The sequence below is a fragment of the Oratosquilla oratoria genome, chromosome 22, assembly GCF_046742065.1.
Source record: "Oratosquilla oratoria isolate Oo_2021 chromosome 22, ASM4674206v1, whole genome shotgun sequence".
Taxonomy (NCBI): domain Eukaryota; kingdom Metazoa; phylum Arthropoda; class Malacostraca; order Stomatopoda; family Squillidae; genus Oratosquilla; species Oratosquilla oratoria.
Genome location: NC_134798.1, coordinates 56857542 through 56884041, shown reverse-complemented (window position 1 = coordinate 56884041; position 26500 = coordinate 56857542). Strand labels below are relative to the sequence as shown.

Sequence of the window (26500 nt, the reverse complement as noted above, 5' to 3'; positions counted from 1 at the left end):
TATATATATATATATATATATATATATATATGCATAGTGGAAAATGACAGGGCTGTTCAAAGTCTTACACATGACCACAGTACAACTACGAGACAGTGACAAGTCCTTCCCTCTTCGTCCTCAGCCTCCTCAAGTATGACCTCTCCTCCTTCTAGTCAGTCACCAATGAGTACGGGTACGAGTGTGGTCAGGGTCACCGGTCACGCATCACAGAGGCTCTGTGTGTGTGTGTGTGTGTATTTACTTAGTTGTATTATACGGGAAGAGGAGCTATGCTCGTAGTGACCCGTCTTTGTATCTCGTAACATCTAGTTTGCTCTTAAATTCTTGTATGGTGTTTGTACACACACTTTTGTTTCGTCCAATTTGTTCCAGACATCCACCACTCTGTGTGGAAAACTGTTTTTAAGGTCTCTTCTATAAATATCCTCTGTGTGTGTGTGTGTGTGTGTGTGTGTGTGTGTGTGTGTGTGTGTGTGTGTGTGTGTGTGTGTGTGTGTGTGTGTGTGTGTGTGTGTGTGTGTATGTATGTGTGTGTGTTTGCGATTTTGCCCCCATCAACTCCGCCCAAGCATCAAACTTGATCACATCCTCCGAACAGCAATCCATAAAACCCTGGGTACAGCTTATTAGGTTTCGCATGGGTATTGTCCGTTTTCCATCAACAAACATGAAAAAAATGGGGAATGTCGGATTCAGATCTTTGTCCATGCGGTCAAATATAGACTCATAAACAAGATAGCACCTTCTTGTCCGTTAAAAGACTTAGAAAACCCACAACTAGTCATCTACTTCACTAATTGTCAATTTTGACAACTTAGGCTGTTGACATAATGAATAATAAAAACTACGTCCAAGAATATTACTTCAGATTAACAAAGACTATCAATGACTGTCCAGTAATGTCGTTACACATTAGTAATTGCACTAAGAACCCACTATTAATAGTGGGTTCTTAGTGCAAAGACTATCAAATTGTTTGGACTTCTTCAATCTATGAATGTCCTTCAGACGACAAATAAAGTCGACTGTTACAAGGTGAACCAAAATGTATCATTCATATAATTCTGTAGATACATACATACATACATATACCAAGGCTTTTTTCCCCCTTACCAGGGGGGTAGCCAAAAAGGACAAGGCACAAAAACATTCCCACCCATTTCATCCCCGAAAACACTCCACACCCCTCCACCCTCCCTCCCATCTTAGCACCTCCTAGATGACGTGTCATCCCGGCACCCTGTACACTACCCTGGGTCAGAAGCAGTGTCGCAGGACACAGCACATCCACAGCAAGGCCGCTTCATCAAATCGGCGACCCCCCCTCTCCGTCCCACCATATAAAGGAGAGGACGGGGAGAAATCCCTTCGGGCTGCGTCAAAAATGTTTGCTCACACACACTACCTCACCCCCATTCCCCCGTCCAATCCACCTCATGCATCACAACATTTTCCATATACAACCATTCTCCATTCACCCCTGTCTTCTGTCCTCTCCCGTCCTTCCTCCACCGACATTCCCCTCTTCCCCAAAGCCCCCTTCACCCCATCCATCCATCTCATCCTAGGACGTCCCCTCATATTCACTCCCGCCACATCTGCCTTCCATACCTCCTTTACTTGTCTTTCTTCACTCATTCTTTCCATGTGTCCAAACCATCCTAATACTCTTTCATCCACCCTATCTTCCAGCTCCCTTTCCACCCCTGTTCTCCTCACTTCCTCATTTCTCACTCTATCTAGCCTAGTAACCCCCATCATACTTCTCAGACACTTCATCTCAAACACATTCAAGTTCCTTCTCTCTTCCTCTCTCATGTTCCATGTTTCTGCTCCATACAGTGCTGTTGGCACAATCACTCCTTCATACAGTCTCCTCTTAGCGCCAAAATATGTACATGGTGTTCCAAAACACACAATTTTTTCTAAATGTTTTGTAACATTGTCAAATCCTTTGGTCAGCGTTACTAACATCTATGTCTGGAAAATGGTGGTCATCAGTTTAAGACTGAATTAGAAATTTTGTCTATCCACCTCTAGTCTAATCTAGTCCTCCCTAAGTGGTCGCAAATGTTCAGATTGATAACAACCGTTTCCAGACACAACTGATACCTGCCCCAACTGGGCAAAGGTGACGGCTTCGGCCGCACCTACTCAGCGCCCACTGGCCTACACTCCTCATCTTCTCATTCTACGTAGGAAAACATTATTTTCGCTTGACTTAACGTAAATTTATTTCCCATTTTTAATTAAAATGTTAATACATAAATATATTGTATTCAACTCTCAGGTGTATAAGCTGCACTTGTTTATGTACTAAGAGCAATTCCCACCCGTGCATGTACAGTATGTGTATGTCTGCGCATGGGCCAGGACATGTTGGCCAAATGACGGCCTCATGTCACCCGACTTCGACAGGGTGACAATTCTTCATGTGGGCTATCCTAGGGTGACAATTCTTCCTGTGGGCCATCCTAGGGTGACAATTCAATAAGTTGATGACAATAATCATAACCTTCATTCAACCTAACCTAACCTAACGTAACCTACCCTAATCTAACAAACCTAACCTAACTTAATCTATCCTAACCTATTGTTTATTCGACTGTTCATGTTCGGCGCACGGGGGTGACAGTTCTTCAGGTGGGATCTCATGGGGCGACGATTCTTCATGTGGGCGTTCTGGTGTGACAATTCTTCATGTGACCCTATATATATATGAGTGGTAGGGTGGTGAGTTTAAACACCAAGAATCCGTTGAAGTTTTATTTCTGACGTTTCGTCCAACTAGGACTTCTTCAGAGTGTACACAAATAGAACAATGACAACTTATATACCCGCACAGCTCACCCCGTTCCCCCTCGGTCAATGCTGCTGCCATCTCTCTTTCGTCTTGCCTCATGGATGATTAGTCCGCTTGCTATCCTCGCCAGCTTGACGAAACCGTCCCGATGGTTGCTGCATGGGAGTGAGGTAATGTATGCTGCCTCAATTGTCCTCCTCTCCTTTCTATCGAGTCCAGTATGGAGCACCTCTGTTTTTTCCCAATCCGGCAAGTGGCCAAATTTGTCGATGTGTACCACTAAAGAGTTGGACGTCCGGTGGGCTTTGATGTCATTTTTGTGCTCAGTTGTCCGCTTGTGAATTCCTCTGCTAGTTTCGCCATAGTAACTAGCGGGGCAGGTTTTACAAGGAATTCTATAAATTAAACTGTTGTCTTCGTTTTCTATTTTGTTTTTAATTTTATTTCTCACAACGTCGCCAATTTTTACCCCCGTGCTGAATGCCAGTTTCAGGCCTGCCTTGGTGAGATTTTGTTCCATGACGTTTGAGCACTTGGAGTTGGGAACGGACAGATACCCACGGTTCTCATCATTAGCCTCTTTTCCTTTGACACCCCTATTTCTTATTTGTAACGCCTTTTCCTTATTTCTATATAAAAAGCCTGCTGGGTAATATAATTTTTTGAAAATATTAAAAATGCAATTAATTTCCTCCTGGAGAAATTCCTCACTACATATCCTAAATGCTCTCAGGAAAAAGCCTATGACGATTCCACTTTTTATTTTGTTGTGGTGTGCGGAGAAGAAATGCACGATGTCGTTTTTGTTTGTGCATTTTCTGTGGACTGAAAATGCTGTCTTGTTACCACGTCTCCATACTACTGTGTCTAGAAAGGCCAGATGGTTATCTTTCTCACGTTCCATTGTGAATTGGATGTCACGTACTATCTTGTTTAACTCTTGTAACTTAACATCCAAATCAGTATCTGCGGGTGAGACGACGAGTACATCATCCACATACCGCATCCAGGTGGAGTCTTGGCCCATTATTCCTATGAAATTGTCTTTCTCTAGTACCTCCATGTACAGAGAGGCTAACACGGCACTGAGAGGACTTCCCATAGCAAGCCCACGACACTGAATATATTCTTCGTTGTTGAAGATTAGAGGACCAAATTTTATACAAAGGGAAATTAGTTTTAAATAATCCTTCTTACCTACAGGCAAATCCTCGTCTTTTACGTCCTTGACTACCTCCTCAGCAGCTTTTAATGCCCCGTCAATAGAAACATTCGTAAAAAGGCTGGTTATATCATACGAAACCATGGTCTTATCTGATAGATCTACGTCCTTCAACCTGTCGATCAGGTCATTTGAGTTTTTAAGGTGGGCTTTGCTCAATGATCCTAATCTGGCAGACAAGGGTTTTGGCCAAGTGTCGGGCCAATTTGTGTGGGTCACTGCGGATCCCGGATATGATAGGCCTCATGGGAATGTTGGGTTTGTGCGTTTTTGGTAGTCCACGCATATATACATATATATATATATATATATATATATATATATATATATATATATATATATATATAATATATATACAGTATATATATATAATATATAATATATATATACATTATATATAAAAAATATATAATATATATATATATATAATGTATATATATATATATACATATATATATATAATATATAAATTTATGTATGTTCCATAACTCGTTACGTATGATAGCAAGACCAATCCTATTGCTTACATCTGTGCTGTTTCAATCACCATTCGCCCGCCGACATGGCTAGCCAAACCAATAAATAAAAATTGTACGAGAGCTACTGTACTTCGCTAAAATGTTCTCGTGCTTCAAGTGCTGCACCAAGGAAGAACAGGAACCACAAGTCGCCAGAAGGTCCAAGGACGAGTACACCAAGCAGAAGAGGAACCTTATTCAGACGCTTAAAGAACGCATCTGCAGAATAATCAAACGACGAGAGGAAGACAGTGGAAGCAACTTGTCTTCGAAAGAAAGTTCACCCAAGAAGTTCTTCGTTCATATTGGAAAAGTTTCCGAAGGTCCTGTAAGCGCCACACTAAGCATGGAGCTACTGGAAGAGATTGAAGTAGCTTCCAGAGCCTTTGGACCTGACAGCAACTGGAAAGATGTGAAAGCCCTTGGAAGCGGCTTCTTCGGCACGGTGTATCTCTTGAAAAACGTCGAGACCAACGAGGTGGTCGCCAGGAAACGGGTCGACCATTACACAACCACCGATGCCATCAAAGAAGAAGTTCTCCAGAGTCAGTTGGACCACGTCAACGTCCTGACTCTCTTCTTCTGGAGACACGAGAGACGCACACACTCCCTCTTCCTGGAGTACGTCACTGGAGGAAGACTCGAAGACAAGATCAAAGACATCACGCAGGAAGAGTCTTTGGTCTACTTCGAGCAACTCAAGAAGGGAGTCGATTACCTCCATACAAAAGGAATCGCCCATCGGGACTTGAAGCCCGACAACCTTCTCATTACTGAAGAAAGAGTCCTCAAGATTGCGGACTTCGGCAGCGCAGACGTTTTTCTCTTCGAAGGCGAAGAGGTCCGGATGACTGGGATTGTCGGTTCTGTCCCCTACACAGCTCCCGAAATCTTTCAAGGACCCAGGTACCTCGGCCCTCCAGTCGACCTTTGGGCAAGCGGTCTCATTCTATACAAGATGCTGACCCGTACGCTTCCCTGGGCACTGGCATGGGAATCAGACGAGGAGTACAGTCTATGGACAAGAAGGAATGAGAGAGAAAAGAACTTCCCCAAGTGGGCGGAACTTCGTGAACCTTTGAAACTTCTTTTGGAGAATCTGCTTGCGCCTCGTCCACAAGATCGACTTTCTGGTTGGAGAGAATATGGACACGATTGAATTGGATTTTTTTTCAGAAAACATTATGGATTGAAGATATCAATGAATACAGACGTGAATTGATTTGAAATCTATCTCTCAAAATCATTATTGACCCAATATTACTATGGTCACAAATAGTTTCAAAAACTATCTTTCAGAAGCATTGCTGACTTAAAATAAAGGTAAATACGGACGGAAAAAATATTTGAAATAATATCTTTCAAAATCATTACGTTTTAATGAAAGGAAAGGAAAAAAGTAATTACAATTTTCGACATTTTATCATTGTCGTCATTTTCTTATTGTTATTTTAGCCCCTGGGCATAGATGGGCATTCCCTCAGCTGAATAAAATGTCTTAGCAGAAAAAAATATATATTAATGCCATAATTCCTCAAACACCATTTGACGTCCCATTAAACCAATGGTGGGATTAAACCGGTTATCACCAGTTCGTGCGAGCCTGTTCTTGGAATTTCACGACCCCCGCGAACCGGTTATCGAAAATTGACTTGTACAGGGTATACTACAGCCAAAGTGATATCTGCATGAATCTTGCCTGGTAAAAGAACTTATTGTTATTTTTTTTTTCGAAACCTAACACGCGCTTAACAATGTCATAATATCAGAGCTGGGCGTGTTCCTAGGTGCGCTCCTCCATGTCTTCACTGACATGACTTTGCTCAGGACACTTAGGAATGCACCGAGGAACGCGTCCAGCTCTGCATAATACCTCAAACGCCATTTCAGTTCCCATTAAACCCTTTATATACAGGGAACACAGTCTTCTGTTGAATAAAATCACGTGACGGCAGAAGTATGAATTATCACGCGTTCTCCTCTGAGTAGCAGGAGATTCCATCGGCTGAATTAAATCACGTGACGGCAACAGTAAAAACACGATAATGACATCTTGAGCGAAATCGTTCACGGAGACATGTATAAACCTTTGGGATAACGAGTTGAGTTTCCGTCAAAGTTTGCGCGGTAACCAAGTGGTTACCGTGTCGAACTTATGAGCAGGCGGTCATAAGTTCGATTCCCGGACACGCTGTGAGCTTGTCGTGATGGCGACTCATCGTCGGGAGCGAGAAGGGGGAAGAGGGAGGGGCGAGTGTAAGGGGGAGGAGGGAGAGGAAATATAGGGGAGTGTTAAGAAACGCTGCCTTAGTAAACCGGGTGACCGACCTAGGTACAGTGCTGTTCTTGAAACGACTCGCCATTAGGAGGCGGTTCGAACTTGTAACTAGCTCACGTAAGGGGTAAGACCGCGTGGTCTCGAGTACAGAGTTTCATCCTAAGTCCGCGTTTTCGCTATTGTTTTGGTCCTTCACTTCTGTCGTGACGCAATGTCGTCGTCTCGGGTTTGGCCACACCCACTTTTCACTTGCGTCATGTCGTCTTAGTCGAGACGCGTCGTCGGTTATCCACTTCGTTTGTCGACATTTCGTAAGATTGAGTGGGACATTTTGTCTCCCTTCGTCCCGGTATTCGATCCCCCTTATGAATAAAATCGTTTAAAATTAACCTGAATAAAACATAAAACGAACGAATAAATAAATCAACAAATGAATAAAAAAAAAATCTGCAAGGAAAGTCATCACACCAAGATTTCTTGTCACAATTATATGCAAATGAGAGGCGTATTCACACAAGATCAAAAGCGACTCCTAATAATTTCATTCTAGCTGCCGCCAGGCGATTTTATTCGTTTTTAGAAGCTCAATTTCTCAAAGGAAGCCGTACATACAAGACTATTGGGAACTTCGGACGTTTCCAATATGGAAATAAATAAATCAAAATAAAATAAATAAACAAATAAAATTACTATTACAATTTCATTCTAGCTGCCGCCAGGCGATTTTATTAGTTTTTAGAAGCTCAATTTCTCAAAGGAAGCCGTACATACAAGACTATTGGGAACTTCGGACGTTTCCAATATGGAAATAAATAAATCAAAATAAAATAAATAAACAAATAAAATAACGAGAAGCAGGTAAATTGACTATGACATCTGCCTCCGATATCAGAAATGTTCTAGTGACTTTCAGTTTGTCTTATTTCATTTCATTATTATTATTTTCTTACTCTTTTTCCTTCTCCGTTGGCCCAAGTCTTACTGGACTACCATCCCACGACGGTGATGTACACACAGGGAAGAAACGGAGGAAAAATCACTTCTATCTGGCCGAAATTAATTTGGTTAAAATATCATTTGGCGAAATACAATTTGGCGAAATACAGTTTGGCTAAATCGAATTTGGCGAAATTCAAAATGTCATTTTTATGGCGAAATGCAGTTTGTGAAATACAAATTGGCGAAATTATGAAGAGTAATCCCTTTTGTGCCGGGTGGCATTTTCCTTTAATGCCACCTGTCGCCAGGCGATTTTATTAATCACCATGTCAGACCCCATTCCCCCCTCTCGATAACATAGATCAAAAAGCATCCTAGAAGACATCAGAACATCTAATAGCAAAAACAAAAATAAAACAAAATCACAACAGGAAAAAAATAATGAAAATAAAACAACCAAAACGTATAATGACGATAAAAAAGTAAAAACATAGGAAAAAAGAAAACACTTCATAATAAAAACGAACAATAACGATAAAACCAATCAAAAATAAAATAAAACAAAAGAGAATAATATATAAAATTGCTTATCACAACCGTGACCTTTACAAGGTCAGGTCACGCATGACATTGCAGGGTCGAAGCTGCTTGGCCACAGGCGGGTCCCCGCGAGACTAATTAGGAGACCGTGCGAGGCTAACAGACGTCGCGGCAACCTTTGTAAACAGAAAAAGAGTTTTTCTGACAGGTCCAAACTACTTTATGATGATGCTCTCCAGGCAAGGCCATGTTTAAATCGGGTCAGAGGAAAATGGCGTAAAAATAACAGATACACAAAAATATACTCACTAAAATAGACAAATAAATCAATAAAACAATAACAACGCACTGTACAGAAGAAAGGATAATGAAAATATAAGTCAGTGAGCTTGAGAAAGTGTATGACAAAATGGATCGAAATCTGTGATAAATAAGAGAGTTGAAGATTTAGGAAACGAGACGAAGAGAAGAACATAGAGGAAGATAAAGAGGAAACGATTAATACAGTTCGACAGAGAAGTAAAAAAAAAGAGCAAATGGAAAGGAAAAGGAAGATATTAAATACAAACCAATGGAATTATAGGAGAACCGAAAGGAACTACGAAATATAGATGATAATAAACGAGTGTACACAAAGGTAGAAGGGATGAAAACGGAGACAAACGAGAGGTAGAAATATAGATAAAAAATTATCCATAGATATAGAAATTCACGATTTCCTGCACTTGGAAATGGAGCATTGAATTGGAGTTTTACGTTTGATAATCTCCCGCCTATCTGTGGGTTTGTTTTCATGCTGCTATCAAAGTGCTCTAATCATTCCTATCAAAGATTAACGGTAACGTCTACCCCGTAGCCTGACCCTACGCTGAATGAATGAACACACACACACACACACACACACACACAGTGTCCGAAAATTAACTGTACGACTTGTCAGGAATTTTTTGTAGTTTTGTGAATAACTAATGCTGTAAATATCTGTTTCTAATATTGCTGCCTTAATAATATAATAAATATGATAATAATTATGATAATATCAATAATGTTAATGACAAGAATATAAATACAGATTACAAAAAAAGTTTCATAATTTTAAATGTGCCATCATAAATTTCATGAAAGAATAAATAGATATAGATAATTTTCGGACACTTTCTATTTATCTATTATCTATCTTTCAAGTTTCTAAATTCTTGTCCATCTGTTTATCACTGTCATTCTAGTCACCTAAAGGACCTGTACACAAAATTTCAGACAACCTGAATATGTTCTACAAGTTCCAATATTTTTATCAACTTAGCACTGTAAACTTAACCACTGTAGATGGCACAGACAATTTATATGATTTAGTTTAATTTCTACGAACCAACCCTATCATAGGAGGCATGGATGGTGCCTTCTTTAAGAAATACTTTTCGAAGCCGCTGGGTGATCTAATGTAGTCTGTCCTTACTACGAACTCTCTCGATGGCAGGTAGGACTCGAACCGTCCACCTCTCCTGACCTACGACACAAGTAGTGACTGGATTCGAACCTGCGCCTTTAAAGTCTGGGTGTTACCCTTTATTGTACTGTCGATCACGAGTCCAACACGTGATCCAAATACAATAGACAACAGTTTCTAGCGTAAAGGTAAGGAAGAACAATCTATTTCTCCATTTCGATATTTTTCTTTCTTTTTTGAGGAATTTCATTCGCCCCACCCGTTTGTGTGCGTGCGTGCTTGCGTCCGTGTGTGTGTGTGTGCGTGTATTCACCTTGGTCTTTGGATCACGTGTTGGACTCGTGATCGACAGCTATTTCCCTCCCGGAAGAGCTCAGAGCTCGTATGACCGATCTATGGGTAAAGCTATGACCTTACACGCACACACACACCCAACTCCCCGCCCACTAGAGTTGAAGTAACGACTCGACGCGCAGCGATACTGAAGTAATTTCAGCCCTGGGCAGGATTCGAACCAGGCACCGCCGGTACCTCCGCACTGGCAGTCTGGGACTCTACCAACCGCGCCAGAGTCGCGCGCGTGTGTGTGTGTAGAGCCGTTTGTGTATATGTCTGAGTGAGCGTTCATTTTTTTCAACTGCTGGATGTAATTTTTGAGTGATTTCTATGAATTTTGTAAAATCTTTATAATTGATTAATCGCCTATCGAACGAGGTGAGATTCATCATAATTTGTAAGGTAAAAAAATTGCAACGTATACATGAAATAAACAGAAATCGAAACATACCGAAAAAATGAATTGTATCTTGACAAAGCCAAGGCTGTTTGATAGAACATTTCTTTGTGTATCGTTGTGTTTACAACTTATCGTACGACGTGTAGCACCTCTGTTGTGATCGATCAAATGGGAGTAATATCGACAAAATTTACATATCAAATTTTCAGTACAATCACACATCACTTGAGAAGTTTAGATGTGCTGACTACAGTAACAATCTTAGTTTTACCTATATACTTATTATATTTTATATACTTATCTTTTTATTTTTATAAAAAATCGGGACTTAGAAATTAGCACAAATTAGCCAATTCTACGGTTTTTGGCGAATAATTCGAAAAATGAAATTTCTGGTGAATCGATATCAAAAGTGAAATTTTCACGCTGAATGCGAATCAGACACGAAATAATAGTCTCATTCTGTCAGGAAATAGATCTGATTTGGAAGTGGGTAGAAAAACAAATTTGATGACCGTGGACTAAATACATACATACATACATATACCAAGGCTTTTTCCCCCTTACAAGGGGGGTAGCCAAAAAGAAAAAGGCATAAAATCATTCCCACCCATTCCATCCCTAAATACACTCCACACCCCTCGACCCTCCCTCTTATCTTAGCACTTCCTGAATGACGGGTCTTCCCTGCACCTTGTCCACTAAATGAACTAAATGAATAGAATAAACATACCTGCCATTCATTTTATTTTACTGATCAATTTATCATTATTATTATCATTCATATGTTTATTTTTATTTGTTTATAATTCATTATAAGTCATTATTATTTATCTGTTATCTATTACTATTTATTATTTATCTGCTTACTCATTATTTTTTCCGCATACAACCTAGTTATGGACCAAAAGGTCTCCAGTCGGCATGCTCTTTCTTTATAATCCTTTGTAATATTTACTACGATAGAACAATAAATTTCATTTTTCATATTAATTTACGTCTATCTAAAAATAATTTTGAAAAAAAAAATTGCTTTTCATGTTTCTGTTCCACCCAAAGAGCATCATTCGCCGCGTCTTGAGTATTACAATAAACTTATTTCAGCCGAGATCTTAATTTGGCGAAACTGGTTTGTTTCTTCTTTTTTATATACCAGATTGTATCAGTTCTAGTTTCATTTTTTTTTCTCCTGAAGCAATGATTTTGTTTTGTATCACCCAAGCTAAGAACACTTGTGAGAAACATCAAATATCGAGACGAGGGCTGCATAAACTTTCCTTCACGGAAGCATTTCGCTTTCGAGCATGTAATTTTGTACCTTTTAGAAATATTGTAGACGAAAAACAATGAGTAGATATTAGTTACGCAAAAACATCTACGAGAATTGTTTCACATCGGCTTTAGGTCTTTCGTCAAAAAGAAAATTAAATATTGATCTTGTTTGTGACTTTAATTTACAATTGCATCCGTATAACCACCCCTTGTATTAGGAGTGGATTTATGGGCCCTTATTAATATATTTATCTTTTATATTTCTATTAATATTTACTCATGATCCATTTTGACATATTTAGAAACAAATATCGCATTCATACATTTATATTTTCGTATAAATGCAAGTGTTTGAAAAACTTTCTTAAAAATAGTGTGAAAATTAGCATTTTCTTTCAGACTACATTTTCTAATTTCAAGTTACCTCTTCCGCTTGCCTCCCGAACCGCGACAAATAAAGAACGACGAAGTGTGAAGATGCAACTGCCAAGTCTTGGCAGAGTACTCGAAAAGGACGAACGAGTTGTAAATAACATGGCTTCTTCCTCACATGGTATTTACTCTTTATTAAACAAATAAAAATAAGTGAATAAATTAATGAAATAGTAAATGAATAAACATAAAAAACTAAATTAAATAAAAACTTCTTCAAACGCGCTTGATGGCAACATCGGTTTTGTCATATTCGTTTCCTTACAGACTATTCTTTCCTTCCGACGAGTGGTCTGACCTAGTTGATCCCAGCCCCAAAAATAGTCCGCCTTTCATTCATAACTGTGTCTTGCCTTTGGCACGGCCGACTTGGAGCAACTTCCCCCTCAGAAGACTAAGTACAGCAGCAAACACAGTGCATGGCGCTGCCCGACGCCCAGGCCAACCGCCCGGCTTTTGTGGGGAGGGGAGCAACTGAATTCACACCGCGATTTGGATATTTTTGTTGCTACACATAGTGTATGTTAGATTCTGTTTGCCGTCAGGTGATTTTTAAGTTATAAAAAAACCAGACTGAGAGGTTTTTCTAACACCCCGGAAAAAATAAATAAAATAGAATCTTAAAAATATCGAATATTACTCATTTTACTGTGACCCACCATTGAGTCGTTCGACCGTTTTCTACGCTGTTCAGTCTCACAAGCTCGTACGTACACACTACAACAAAAGGCCTTTTCCCCCATTTTACAATGGAGACGTATGTATGTAAAATATTATACAAATGAATGCAAGACCCACTAGTCAAGCCTCAATGATTAAACTTCCTCACAAGAGAAAAACACAACACACTTTGCATCGCATTATTTGATACACATATGCCCGTTACATCACATGTACAAGACTTCACAGTGAAGGCAGACAAGAAACTAAACATACTTTACACAGTGCAAGACACAGGATTTAAATATCAGAAAAAAACGCTTTATCATTGAATACAAATCATTTCTAAGAACTACAGAAACTACGCATGGGATCCAACAATCACAAAAACTAAGACATTCTACAAACAACACAAACTTGCGCAAGAATAATAACCGGCTCCACTAAAGCAATACTAACGGAAATTCTACACACAGAAGCCAAAATCTTTCCCATGGAGCAGCAAACGAGGATAATAGGTACACAGTTCTATTCAAGAGCTCTCGAATCTTTCCACTACTCATACTAATCACACAAACACAACCCACGAAACACCAACATAAAAAACCTTTGCACTATTCTACTCAAACATGTTTAGCAACTTACCTGGTCCTAGTACCTCACAATACGCGAATAAAAAAAAAATATATATATATATATATATATATATATATATATATATATAACAAGAGATTTTCCCCTTTATATGGGAGGTAGCCAAATCAATGGCAAGTACTTACTTCCACCCATTCCACTCCCATCCACCACCCTTTCCTCCCTCTCATCTTAGCTCCTCATGGATGACGGGTCATACCTGTATCCCACCCACTGCCCTGGGTCAGAAGCAATGCAGCAAGACACAGCACATCCACAGCAAGGCCGCTTCACTTAATCGGCGACCACCCTTCCTCTCCGTCTCCTCATGCAGAAAAAGAGAAGACGGGGAGTAATCCCTTCAGGCTGCACCAAATATTCTTCACACATAAAACACCCCTGACCCCCACCCCTCCCTTCCTTGCATAACAGAGCCACTCTCCACTCATCCCCTATCTCCTGCCCTCTCCCTTCCTTGCTCAACAGGCATTCCCCTCTTTCTCAACGTCCCCTTCGCCCAATCTATTTCATCTTCGGTCGTCCCCTTAAATTCACTCGCTTTACTTCTGCTACAGAGAACTTGTTTTGATGTCTGGGTATGTATTTTATTTTCCTTGTTGCTTATTATAAAATATCTAAATAACACAATAAAAATAGGATACATACCCAGACATCAAAACACGCTCTCTACCACAGACAGGAAGAGTCTACACTTCATCCAACTTTCCCGCCAGAAATCGACCGCGAAGAAACGACCTTCCCGAGACAAGTAAAGACTTGCACTGGCACGAGTCCGCTCTGATCAGCAACCCGAATTAAAACACAGAATCATCTTGGCCACAGACTCACAACTGCCCCAGATGCAACCACCACAAACTACCACACAGAAGACACAGACCACCTTATACTACCATGCCCTCCACTCGACCATTTCAAACATTACTTATTTATCATTATTACAATTTTTTCGCATCCGGCCTAGCTGTGGACCAAAAGTTCTCCTGTCGGCATGCTCCTCCTTTGTAATCCTTTGTGATCTCTTCATGGTGGCCGTTTTCCTAAAGATTTTTTTTTTTTTTTTTTTAAGGAAGAATCTGAACAACGAAATGACCGTTCAAGACCTGTTTTAGTCTGTAGTACTTCACCCCACACCGACCGCCCCCCCACCGTCACAAAATCAAATCGTTTGACGTGTCATAACAAAATATCTATCGTTTACCACAGAGTTCCGAGGATTAATCACTTCACGATGTCCATAGATTTTGCTATTGATGATTAGATGCTGACATGAGGGAGGCGGGGAAGGAGTGAACTTAATCAAAACGAATTAAATCAACACAAACATTAAACAAACACATAAACAAATTAAACTAAATCAAATGGAAAATAAAAAATTCAAGTCGAACAAGACCTGGTTGTGCGTTGCCGTGACAACGCATAGACGCACTCAGACTTCACCTCCATCCACACCCCGTCTGTGGGTACCGATACCCCTACGGGCCAGAGTCACGCGTCTTCTTTTATTTATGGTTATTAACATTTCTATGATTCTTCCTCTTCATCGTGATTTTGTCCCCTAAGAGGCGCTGCTTATCTCAATGCTCAGTAAAAAAAAAAAAAAAAAAAAAAAATCATGTCAGGGTCATGGATAAAAGCCGAATGAAACCGTCCGGTTTTAGCCAGAACAAAACATGTGAAGTTGTGCATCGGACCCAACGCTCTCCCCGCCACTCAATGTCTCCTCGGAGATGGCCCAAACACGAACGAGACGCTTCGGGTAAAATTTTCCTCAACTTACGAAACTCACACACAACTCCTCAACAGCCTCTTGGGAGGTACCAGTGATAAGCTTAAGTCCCGATCTTAACGTCATAAAGCAAAAACACAGTATATGTTTAACAAAATAAAAATGTCACAACAGGAAAAAGCGACAAATTTACATCTTTGGAATCATAACTGACGGCCAGTTGTCATTACATATATATATATATATATATATATATATATATATATATATATATCTTTCTTCAACCACAAATCACTTTTAATTCCATGCCATCGCAGTCGAGACTGAAGAAACGCTCGATGGAGGCATCCGTTGGAAATTGAAACATGGACGAGCCGAGGATTTAAACCCAGCTAACCCGTAACAAAGTTACAGTGACTTAAACGAATACGTAATTCTGTTACGGATTAGCTGAGTTCGAATCCTCGGCTCGTCCACGTTTCAATTTCCAACGGATGCCTCAATCGAGCGTTTCTTCAGTCTCGACTGTGATGGCATGGAATTAAAAGTGATTTGTGGTTGAAAAAAGATATTAATTGATCACTGGGAACCATTCAGTGTGTATGTATATATACATATATATGTATATATACATATATACATATATATATATATATATATGTACATATATATGTACACACACATATATATATATATATATATAAATATATATATATATGCACACACACACACACATATATATATATATTATAATATGTGTATATATATATATATATATATATATATATATATGCACATATATACCTGCGCCTTAATTTTTTCCATAAGCGAGTCTGGTATTCAACTTCTCAAATACGACCCACGGCTAGCTTTACCCACACAATTTACGGAATTCTTCATCAACCCAAAACCAGCAACAGGAGGATTGGTGACATTTTCCTTATAGAGTAGGCAATATTTGTTTTAGTTCCACTTCTTTTAAATGATTATTTTGCTTGTCCCGGATGTCCTGCTCACACAGGAAACGAAAGAACTCCGAGTGACCAAGATGCATTCCGAGTAAAAGTGCAACGACATGCACTCCACTTCAGGTCCTCAAATTCTTTTGACCCAAAAGAAGATTCACATTATCATGCGATTCTTTCGTGTTGTCTGCATGACCCAGGGGAACAGAGGGGAGATTATTTCCATTAAGATAAAAAAAAAAAAAAAAAAAAAAAAAAAAAAAAAAAAAAAAATGACGAGGCAAAAATACTCCACTCATGTGTTGGCCAAGTGTCTCCAGACTAGAACGAACATCATTGCAAAACACCAAAATAATCTTTAAATGCGAGAAATTATTTTGTGCATCATGGCGACCATGATTAAAATTATTTTCATTTTCTTCCTTTTTTGGAGAAGATTCCAGTCCTACCTGGACGCCAAAAGCTCGGCACGCTTCTTGAGCAAATTTAAATGGTGAACAAGATAACGAACATGCCCTTGACTCGGTATTCGCGGGTTTGTTTGATACAAATATTTGAGCCATATTTTCTTTTATCAATTGTCCTCTTATAACATCTTAACCTGCGTGGAGCAGTGGGTAACGTTCCTGCCTCACAACGCAGAGTCCGGGTTCGATTCCCGGATGCAAAGCATTTTCATGTTTTTCCTATCCCTGTCCACAACGACGGATATCAGAGGCGCGGTAGACCAGTGTCAGATATATACACTAACACTTAATCAGTATGATAGAGTTGATTACAGATTTCAGACGTCACACACCAATATTTCAAGCGCACTTTACCAAGCCTCACCGTGAAGTAGAGAGGCAGCGTCATTCCTTAGGGGATAGGCCGGTCCTGCAGTTCACCACTGAGGCTGACTTACACTACACTACCTCATCACGAGATAATTGAGACATTTGCATGACGGTATGCTTAGACTGTGATGTTTACAATTTGTATTTGTTAAGCACAAGTAGGAATATGTTGTGTAATATTTGGGTTCTCTCCAAAATATAGGAATGAAAAAAAGCATACAGCGTGATCCAATCACCCGTAAGATAAAAAAAAAAAAAAAATCGGACACGTATAATACAACAAATATGGGGACCGCATTTTACAAAGTAGTGCTCGTAATATTTTTAGCGAAGAGTATGGAGTAACGGTTTCGACATTTGAATATCAATGCAAAGCAGATGTAGCAGACTTTATTTTGACCATCCGCACAATTCCTCGACATTGTAATAGTGGATGGAAGATCACTGAAACATTTGAATAAATATACCAACAATCTGTCAGCAGAATGGAGAACACACCGTTCATTGAGTTCTTTCTTGCAAATTGCAGAGTACTGATGCCGAGAACTGGACACTACGTTAATGACCCAACATGCCAGTCATGTGTCTGTAAGTCCTCCTCGACTCGTTTATTCTTTTAAAAAGCAGCTATTACACTTTAGAAAGAGAACAACTGTGTATATATTCTTTTTCAAATGCTCCGTAGAACATGTATACACACACACACAATTATATATATATATATATATATATATATATATATATATATATATATATATATATATATATATATATATATATATATATATTATTTCACCACGGGATTAAATCAGTCGGTTAATGTCGTCATTATTACTTTAATTATCATTACTAATAACAATTACTATTATTACTTTTACTGATATCATATTATTATTGTTATCATCATTACTTCAGTGTTCTACCAAGATCGTCACAAGGAAGGAGTGCGTAAATACATCAACGAATAGTTTCATTCTTAAACCTAAATCAACTTGAACGGATTCGAATCCACGCATATCACGACACAGGCCGGGGAGGTCCCTGGCCCACCGTAATCCCATTAGAGACTAAGGTCCTCAGCTTACCTTGGATGCCCAGGGGCCCAATATGTCTACCCACTCAACATCCCCACACCGTCAAGGTCGGCAGAGGTAAGAAAATACATTAATAGAATAAAATAAATAAACAAATAAAAAGTTAAAAAGTACCTTCTAATACGGAAAGATATATTTTAAGAGCAGGGTTAACGCGTCGTCCTCAAGTCAAAAATTTTGTTTTATTAATACCCGATGGACCCCGTGATGACGCTGCTTTTTCATGCCCACCATAGCAGCCCCCCCCACCAACACACATCTTACTGCGATTTTGCACTAGGTAGTCCTTTGTAACATAATTAAAAAACAAATTAAATGAATACATAAACGAATACACTAATTACTGAACAAATAAAAAAAAATACACGAGGGAAAGTCAAGATTCTCTTCTTGTTCATAAGTAAGTCTTTTTCTAAAAACAATTAGTGACTTGAACAGCCTTATCAGTTTCCGAAATTCACTACGCGTGCTTGTTGGCAACGACTTCCAACTTCGCCAAATTACGTTTGGCCAAACCACACCACGTCAAATTTCGTTATGTAAAACATTCTCTTATTTCCATAAGCTAGGTTACATCAGCGTATGTTGAGTTGTCGGGAAAAAAATTATGTAATGCAAATAATTTGAGCATATTATCGCAAGGGAGTGATATAACTAATTCACGTACTCGATTCTACATATTTTCTCCATCCGCCTTGTGTAGTACAAGTTCTCACTGCATCATACAGCTCGTTGGCTTTGCAATATTTACCAGACACCCCCTTTCCCCGTGCCTTTACACGTGCTACAAGCTCACCCGTAAGCCATCTCCCACACAAACACCCACAAGAACACCCGTTCTTCAGCAGGACTTGTCACGCATCACGCAGTGCATTCTAGATCTTCCTGATGAAGGGCATTACACTCCTGCAGCCGGGCGCGTTTCGAACTGTCCTGACGTTGACAAACCCCACCCACATTACAACGGTCAACACAATACCCAGGTACAGTACATAATGTCATCTCCAACACTAACAGTCCACACGCTTTTAGCGAATTCGAAGTCCAGTACACAACCTCGTACTTACGTTTCAGCGTGGGTCCTCCTTCAGGAGGCTGGGGGTAACGGAGGAATAAGTGGTCGTACTACACGACTGAAGGCGCCGCACTGGAACTGCGTAACAGTCCTTCCTCAGCGGCCGTCACAGGCGCACTGAAGACCGCGACTGTGAGTCAGTCAGTCAGTGACTGCCACACGGCACACACGATCCCACCGTCCCAATGGGCACTGGAGGCCACGGCCGGTCGACTCAGAAAGCTTTGTACTTGTGGAGAGGCGGGCAAGAAAAGCCAAGGAGTGAGACGGGGGGGGGGGGGGGTATGCCATATTCTGTTTTGCCGGTCCACGCGTTATGAACTGTATTTTCTTCTGTTGGATAAATCCTCATTACAAAACTAGTCTTGGTCAAAACGGTACCATCTCCACCAGGAACACAATACACTCCTTATCTTTCAAGAATTACACAGCCCCATATGCACAAACACTATCGATCAATTTATATCACTTGTCATACACATGAAGGTCGAAGAAGGGGAGGGTAGAAGGGAGCACAAGACTGTTCCCTCTGGTGATGTCTGGCAACTCGACCAACCCCTTGTGACAGTTACAGGTGCCGAATAGATCCCTCCCAAAGGAAAGGCAAATCTGACCTAACACAAACAAACCCACGGAATTAAAACTCTTTATATAACTACTGCACCAGACCGCCAATAAGGACCAGTATTCAATATCTGAAGTTTGGATGTTCGAATTAAACACCATGCCCACCGTTTGGCAACTGCGCAGAGGCTTGCCCCTCGGCAGACGGTCTCTCAGGCTGTCCGCAGTCACAGGCTGCCCTTGTCTGCTCACGGAGAACCCATCGAGTTATCCTCGAACTAGACCGCGAACTTAGCAAGAACGCGGACATCTCTTCAAAGGTCATAAACTTCATCTCTATACCACCAATAAAAAGATAATAACACTCAAGCTTGCAAGTCATATTTATTAAATAAATTATTTACAGCGGCACTTGAGGGAAAAATCTTACATTACAGCTCCTAATCTCCCGCTCTTAATTCTTCTATTCTCCTGATGATATTTCTGGCAACCGAGAGATAGCTGAGCGCCTGCAAATGGAGAGAAGACAAACACCTCGTTAAACTAAACACCTCTTGCGGCCGACAACACCACCTGTGCTTGCTTCACCCATAGCAGCGGCAGAGGGGGTGGGAGTGGGAGGAGGAGGAGGAGGAAGAGGGGGACCCCAGCCTACAAACGCACGCACGTACACACCTCACGGGTTCACACCAAGCTAAGATAGTAGCCACTGTACTGAGCTTCGGGCAGTCGTTCTTTAATGGGGTGACTGCACCCGAAGCAGATGTGAGACCGGTTTAAAAGGGACATGAAATTCTACTTATCTGACATTTCAGAATATATTTTCTAGTTTCAATAATGTATTTTTGGATTATATCAATTACCCGTTACAATATATATTTTCGTACATTTGTATGAGGGTGTCAAAAACAATGCTGTCCCAGGGTATGGCTAAATGGAACATGCCATGTATTTTGTCACGTACACGCGTGCGCGCGCACTCACACCCACGTATACGACTCGACGGCGCAGTGGTAGCGTTCGTAACAGCTGCTACAGCGGTCTGAGTTCGAATCCCACCCACGGCAAAAATAATTTCAGTATCGCTGGGCTGCGAGTCGTTACTCCAGCTCTCGTGGGCGGAGAGTTGGGTTTGTGTGCGAGTGTAAGGTCACAGCATTACCCAAAGATCGGTCATATATGAGCTCTGAGCTCTCACCCGGGAGGGTAATAGCTGTCGATCACGAGTCCAACACGTGATCCAAAGACCATGATGGTGAATCACACACACACGGGCGCCACACAAAGAAGATTTGTGCAAAACTGGTTCTCAGCTTTGCAGAATAAAACTTACTTAGAGTTGAAAGACACCGAATCTGCCGTAACTGAAAGAGGTAATGCGATAGCGGCGTTTAGTTCGTTAAAGAGATTAAATGAAACTGACAGATCTCTTGGGCCGGGGCGGGGAAACGTCACGAAGCCATGGAAACAAATTGAAAATGACATGCCCGAAAAAAAAAAAAAAAAAAAAAAATATATATATATATATATTTATTTATATATATATGTATATATATATATATATTTATGTATATATATATATATATATACACACACACACACACACACACACACACACACATATATATATATATATATATATTATATTATATATTACCAGAAGATGTCTAATGTGTAGGCGAAACGTCTTTAATGTTAGTTTTTGTTTCCAAACATGCACCCGTTCGGAAATATTATATCTTCTCTCCCTGCTTCAGAGAAGAAAATACTCAGAACAGAAAGTCTGAAGGTCACCAATGCTGAGTATGCTGTGAATTTTAATAGAATATACATATATATATATATATATATATATATATATATATATATATATATATATATACATATATATATATATATATATATATATATATATATATATATATATATGCGTAAGTAACCACTAGGAAAAGTAAACTAACGAAGCAGAGCGCTTTCGTATAATTACAACTTCAATGCAGATTATACGAAAGCGCTCTGCTTCGTTAGTTTACTTTTCCTAGTGGTTACTTACGTATTTGTGAACACACGCTCCTAGTGTTTTTATTGCATATATATATTGGTGCATTATCTGCTGCAAAGGCAAAATCTTTGACATAATACAACCCAAGCTAAAACACATACACATATAATAATAATAATAATAATAATAATAATAATCGAAAATTTGGTACCATAAGGAAATAGACTTGACCCACGAGCGTAGTTCCTTTCCCAAGGACCTGAGGTAGCTCAGTAGGACGATCTCGCAATCATCGATTAACCCATTCAACTCATGTCAGCCGCTCGTGGTGTAGATACGAAAAACCGGATATGGTAGGCCTCGCGCCGGCCCGTACATCCGAATATCATCTGATGCGGCTTGACCGCGCGAGAACTGACGTCATATTTTTCTGGTGTTTGATCAAACATTTTGGTGTTTTATTATTTTTTGTTTTATTTGACCAAATAACAAGGCATCTTGTCATCGGAGTTTAAAGGGTTAAACTGAAATCCCCCCCCCCCCTCATCCAGAGCGGAGCAAGTTTGTCGCACCATGCACAAGACATGAAGTTGAATTCCATCATTTTCATCCAGTTGGGGCGACCCTCATCCACCCTAGATTGGAGTATGCAGCAGCGGTAATGAGCCTACGCCAGGAGGCGCTGAGTAGCTGCGGCCGAAGACGCCACCACATTCCCCCCCCTGTTATGCGCTTTAGGGAACTGTTAGGTAACAGTCAATGCTGGGAATCGGAGAGGAGTGCGGGATTCGAACCCACGACTAAGCGAATGCGAGACGAGAAACCTCCCGGTTACTACACTAATGGAGTCAAAATACTTTGGGTCTTATGCTTCTGCCATCTGAGTTACATGGCACCACGTCAACTGTACCTCAACCCGCGTCATGTACAGTAAGGGATAAAACTCGAGTCTTTATCTCGGTGAGATGTTCATGCGAGGTGTCTAGCTCCGGTAGAAGCAGTGCACCTGTGCCCTATATGCTAGGACTTCCCGGGACGTTGGGAGTGAACCTGGACACTGAGATCATTACGCTTTCATCCCTTTTCAAAATGGTGCCGCCGTCTTATATTCTTTAGAATTTTCGTTCCGGCTAGTATTTAGGCGATTCTTCTTGTGTCGTCTAAACGGGGCCTCAAATAATGGACACACACACACACACACACACACGAATCGGTGGCGCGGTTGATAGAGTACTGGACTGCTAGTACGGAGGTGCGGCAGTACCTGGTTCGAATCCTGCCCAGGGCCGAAATTATTTCGGTATCGCTGCGCTTCGGGTCGTTACTCCGACTCTCGTGGGCGGGGAGTTGGGTGTGTGTGTGTGTGGGCGTAAGGTCAAAGCATTACCCATAGATCCGTCATACGAGCTCTGAGCTCTCTTCCGGGAGGGAAATAGCTGTCGATCACGAGTCCAACACGTGATCCAAATACCAAGATGAACACACACACACGAAGAACAAGACTTTAAAATTGTCGTCACTTTAGCAAAAGTAACGGGGCCAACCGACTGAGTATTGAGACTTAGAGAGAAGACAGCAACTCCTTCCACCTAAAATCTCACATACCCTTCCTTCCCTCCCACCACTTGCGAGTCGGTTCCAACCTTGCTTCGCAATTCACGGATTCGGGTTCGAGTCCAACGCCTTCGTACCTTCCAGAGACTTCTGCCCCTGGGCGTCCGAGGAGCACCTCGAGCAAAGGTGACGATTTCTGTCGCAGTTGTGAGCCCCATCGATGCGAGTAATTTCACCTCGTCTTTCCACCGAACTCGACCTGTTTTCGACATTTCTCTTCAAATGTTTTCCGCTTCGATTCCTTTACCTGCTGTGACGCCTTCAGTGATGTTCTTCTGGCTAACGACAGAAGACTTAATTCATTAAAGGAGCAAGTCTTCAGGCGATCCTACATAACCATTGGTGTGGACGGCGTCTTAGGCTCTTAGCTGACTTCCATTTTCTACCAAATGCCGCGAGGTTCAAGTAAATTTCAAACATAGCGCCGAATCTCTCTCTCACTGTCCATTAACCTCTATCACACACATGGTACTCACCCTTTAATTTAAGCTGCCCCCAGTCTATTTTATTCACCTACGTAGCACCCTCACCCTCGGTACTAAAGAAGACAAACAAACGGCGCATACCAGAATGACATCATCGTAATTCCTGTTCAACACTGACCACAACTCAAAACCGTTACGCGCGGCTGCTCTACTCACTGCGGCCGAGTTACATTTCTTTGAAGTCACAGCGCTAACGTCTAAGTTATTAAAATTATTCTTTTCTACACCAGTTTGACTGTACGTGTACTTAAATTACTGTAATATTAGAAAGGAGCTACTCTCGTAGTGTCTTGTCTTTTTTTTTTTCTTATGTTATCGCTTATGGTTTCAGTTTGGAATATGTAATCTTCATAGTTATTCCAGTTGATGCTTCACGGTTGGTGTGGGTTAGGTTAGGTTATGGTTATGGCAATGACTACAAACAACTCTGGTAAATTACCCGTATCACAGATCTTGTTGATTATCTGTAATAAGAAGGCTAGGTGTCTTAACATGCCATAAATTATTCCGTCCTCGCCAGATGTGCTCGATTTGTCTACAACACGCCACCTCTGCCTTACAAAGAAAACGCTCATTGTAACTTTCCATTTTTCCCTTTCCCATTATTTACCAAAATTGCTCCACTGAGATACAGAAGAAATAAAATTTATACTAGAATTATAATTACATAGTTATTATAACTTTTGTAATCGTGATTAAGAGTTTTGAATGAAGTCAAGTACTACAAATTGTTGGAATCAATACTGAGTGACTATACAGAATATACGAGTATACAACCTTCACAGACAAATTTTGGGAATATATCCCTCATCGGAAAAACAAACACGCTTTATTCTATAACGAAATTCGAAATCACGGTTTGAAAACAGTGTGGGTGCCCAAGTCAGTACACTCTGCACCCAACCGAACACCGGCGACCCGTCCCTCTCTATCCCCATGTCTTCCCCCTCCATCGTCAATCAGTCGATTGACAGTGATGCATTTCGTCTACACATTGCTCTTCCAATTACGATTCAGCCTAAATATGATTCGGTGTTTAGTTGGCCGCAAAGTGTACTGACTTGGGCTACCACACTAAAACATTTATCGCATTTTGTAATATAATATACTGGGTTTGTTTTTCAATAGGGGGATGTATTCACAGATTTTGTCATTGAAATTCGTGTACATGCTACATATGCAGCGGGATCTGTCTTATGCATCTGTTAATGGGAAGATATGTGGATTTCTGAAAGGTCAATCAATCAATCAAATCAGCCATCCTGAGTCCACTGCTGAACAAAGGCCTCCTTCATAACATTCCATGATTCACACGACCGCGCCATCCTCTGCCAAGTCACTCCTGCAAACTTCTCAATCTCGTCTCTCCACCTTCTGTCTGGTCTCCCTCTTCCACGCTTCCCATCTCGCGGCGTCCACTCAGTAACACACTTGCTCCATCGCTCATCAGTCGTTCGCACCTAATTGCCCTTCCAGGAGCGTCATCTACAGAAGGGCATGGTGTCTGATTTAGAGGTGGAGAACCAGAGTCCAGGGTCTTAGATCCATAAGTTTACATGGGATTCATTTCTTTGGAGAAAAGGGTTAGTGTGGGTACAGTAGGTCCAGGCATGGAATAGGGGTACATTGTCAAAGTATATGTTGGCGGTAATCTCAGGTGAATGTGTTTGGTTACATCGTCGGCAACTTTGGTGAAACACAAGCTGATAAGGACGCTTCCTTGAAGACTCTTTGATATGTGGTGAGAATAGGGTTCTTCTCATGCATATACAAAAGATTCGATGGAACAGGAATCGGAATATGAGGACACGGGTCGAGATAGGAATTGGCACAACAGAGCAAGTCCGGGAATACATCTTCGTCTCGTGGCCTTGGAATGATGGTCACTGATTCCGGTTGTAACGTCTGTTTCGTTGTCGTCGACGGTGATCATTTCCCCTCGTTGAAGGAGGAAGGGGAAGGACAATCGCTACTGTGCTGTCACAGCATATTGTTCCTCATTACTCTGTTCATGGGGAAGTGTCTCGGAGAGTAGCTGGGATGAAGAAGAGGAAGTTTGAGTTTGGAGGGCTGTTGTCCCCGCCTTGTCTTCGTTGTCATGGTTCTTATCGAAGTTTGGTGACCTTGCTGAGGTCGGCTCCCAGCCAGGTGATGGCGAAGGGGGTTGTATCTTAGGCGCCCTTTCTAGCTTCCTGCAGATATATGGCGAACAGAGCGGATCCTAAACAGGGCTGCTTAGTCGTGCAGGCAGTTGCCGAGCTCTACTGCTCCTTCAGTCCTAGCGTAGGGGAACCACTAGGCCAGCACCACCAGCCGTGTGTAATGTGACTTGGGTATTTCAGAGATCACCATACCTTGCCCCCATCGTCACGCACCATCGCCGGAGGACTGGTTTAGTATAAGAAACAATACATTCTTTGATAGTTGGAGGGGAGTAGTGGTAGTGAGTAAATATACTGTTAGTCTCACTCGCTGCCTCCCTCACTTAACAGTCTCTTCATCATCAATTGGAGTCATACGCCAGGAAGCGAGTTGCTTCACTCACACGTCGGCGCCAGTGCCCACGGTCTCTCCGAGGAGCAAGCTTCCATGCAGACACCCTCCCATCTCACTCCAAACCATTCTCAACATGTTC

General features: G+C 41.0%; 2 protein-coding genes across 3 annotated transcripts in view; both read right to left on the bottom strand.

Annotated features, from left to right (window-relative positions):
• Nucleotides 1-19434, bottom strand: part of LOC143037607 (NADPH oxidase 4-like) — a 199052-nt gene extending 179618 nt beyond the window's left edge. For both annotated transcript variants that reach the window (XM_076206091.1, XM_076206094.1), the window contains exon 1: nucleotides 19193-19434. The gene's annotated coding sequence lies outside the window, so the exon portion shown is untranslated. The remainder of the gene's footprint in view (nucleotides 1-19192) is intronic.
• A 702-nt stretch (nucleotides 19435-20136) lies between these two features.
• The window catches only part of Nubpl (NUBP iron-sulfur cluster assembly factor, mitochondrial), a 35004-nt gene continuing 28640 nt past the window's right edge, over nucleotides 20137-26500 (bottom strand). Inside the window, exon 8 of the mRNA XM_076206095.1 lies at nucleotides 20137-20273. Within this exon, the coding sequence (XP_076062210.1) occupies nucleotides 20205-20273 (69 nt within the window). The 3' untranslated portion in view covers nucleotides 20137-20204. The remainder of the gene's footprint in view (nucleotides 20274-26500) is intronic.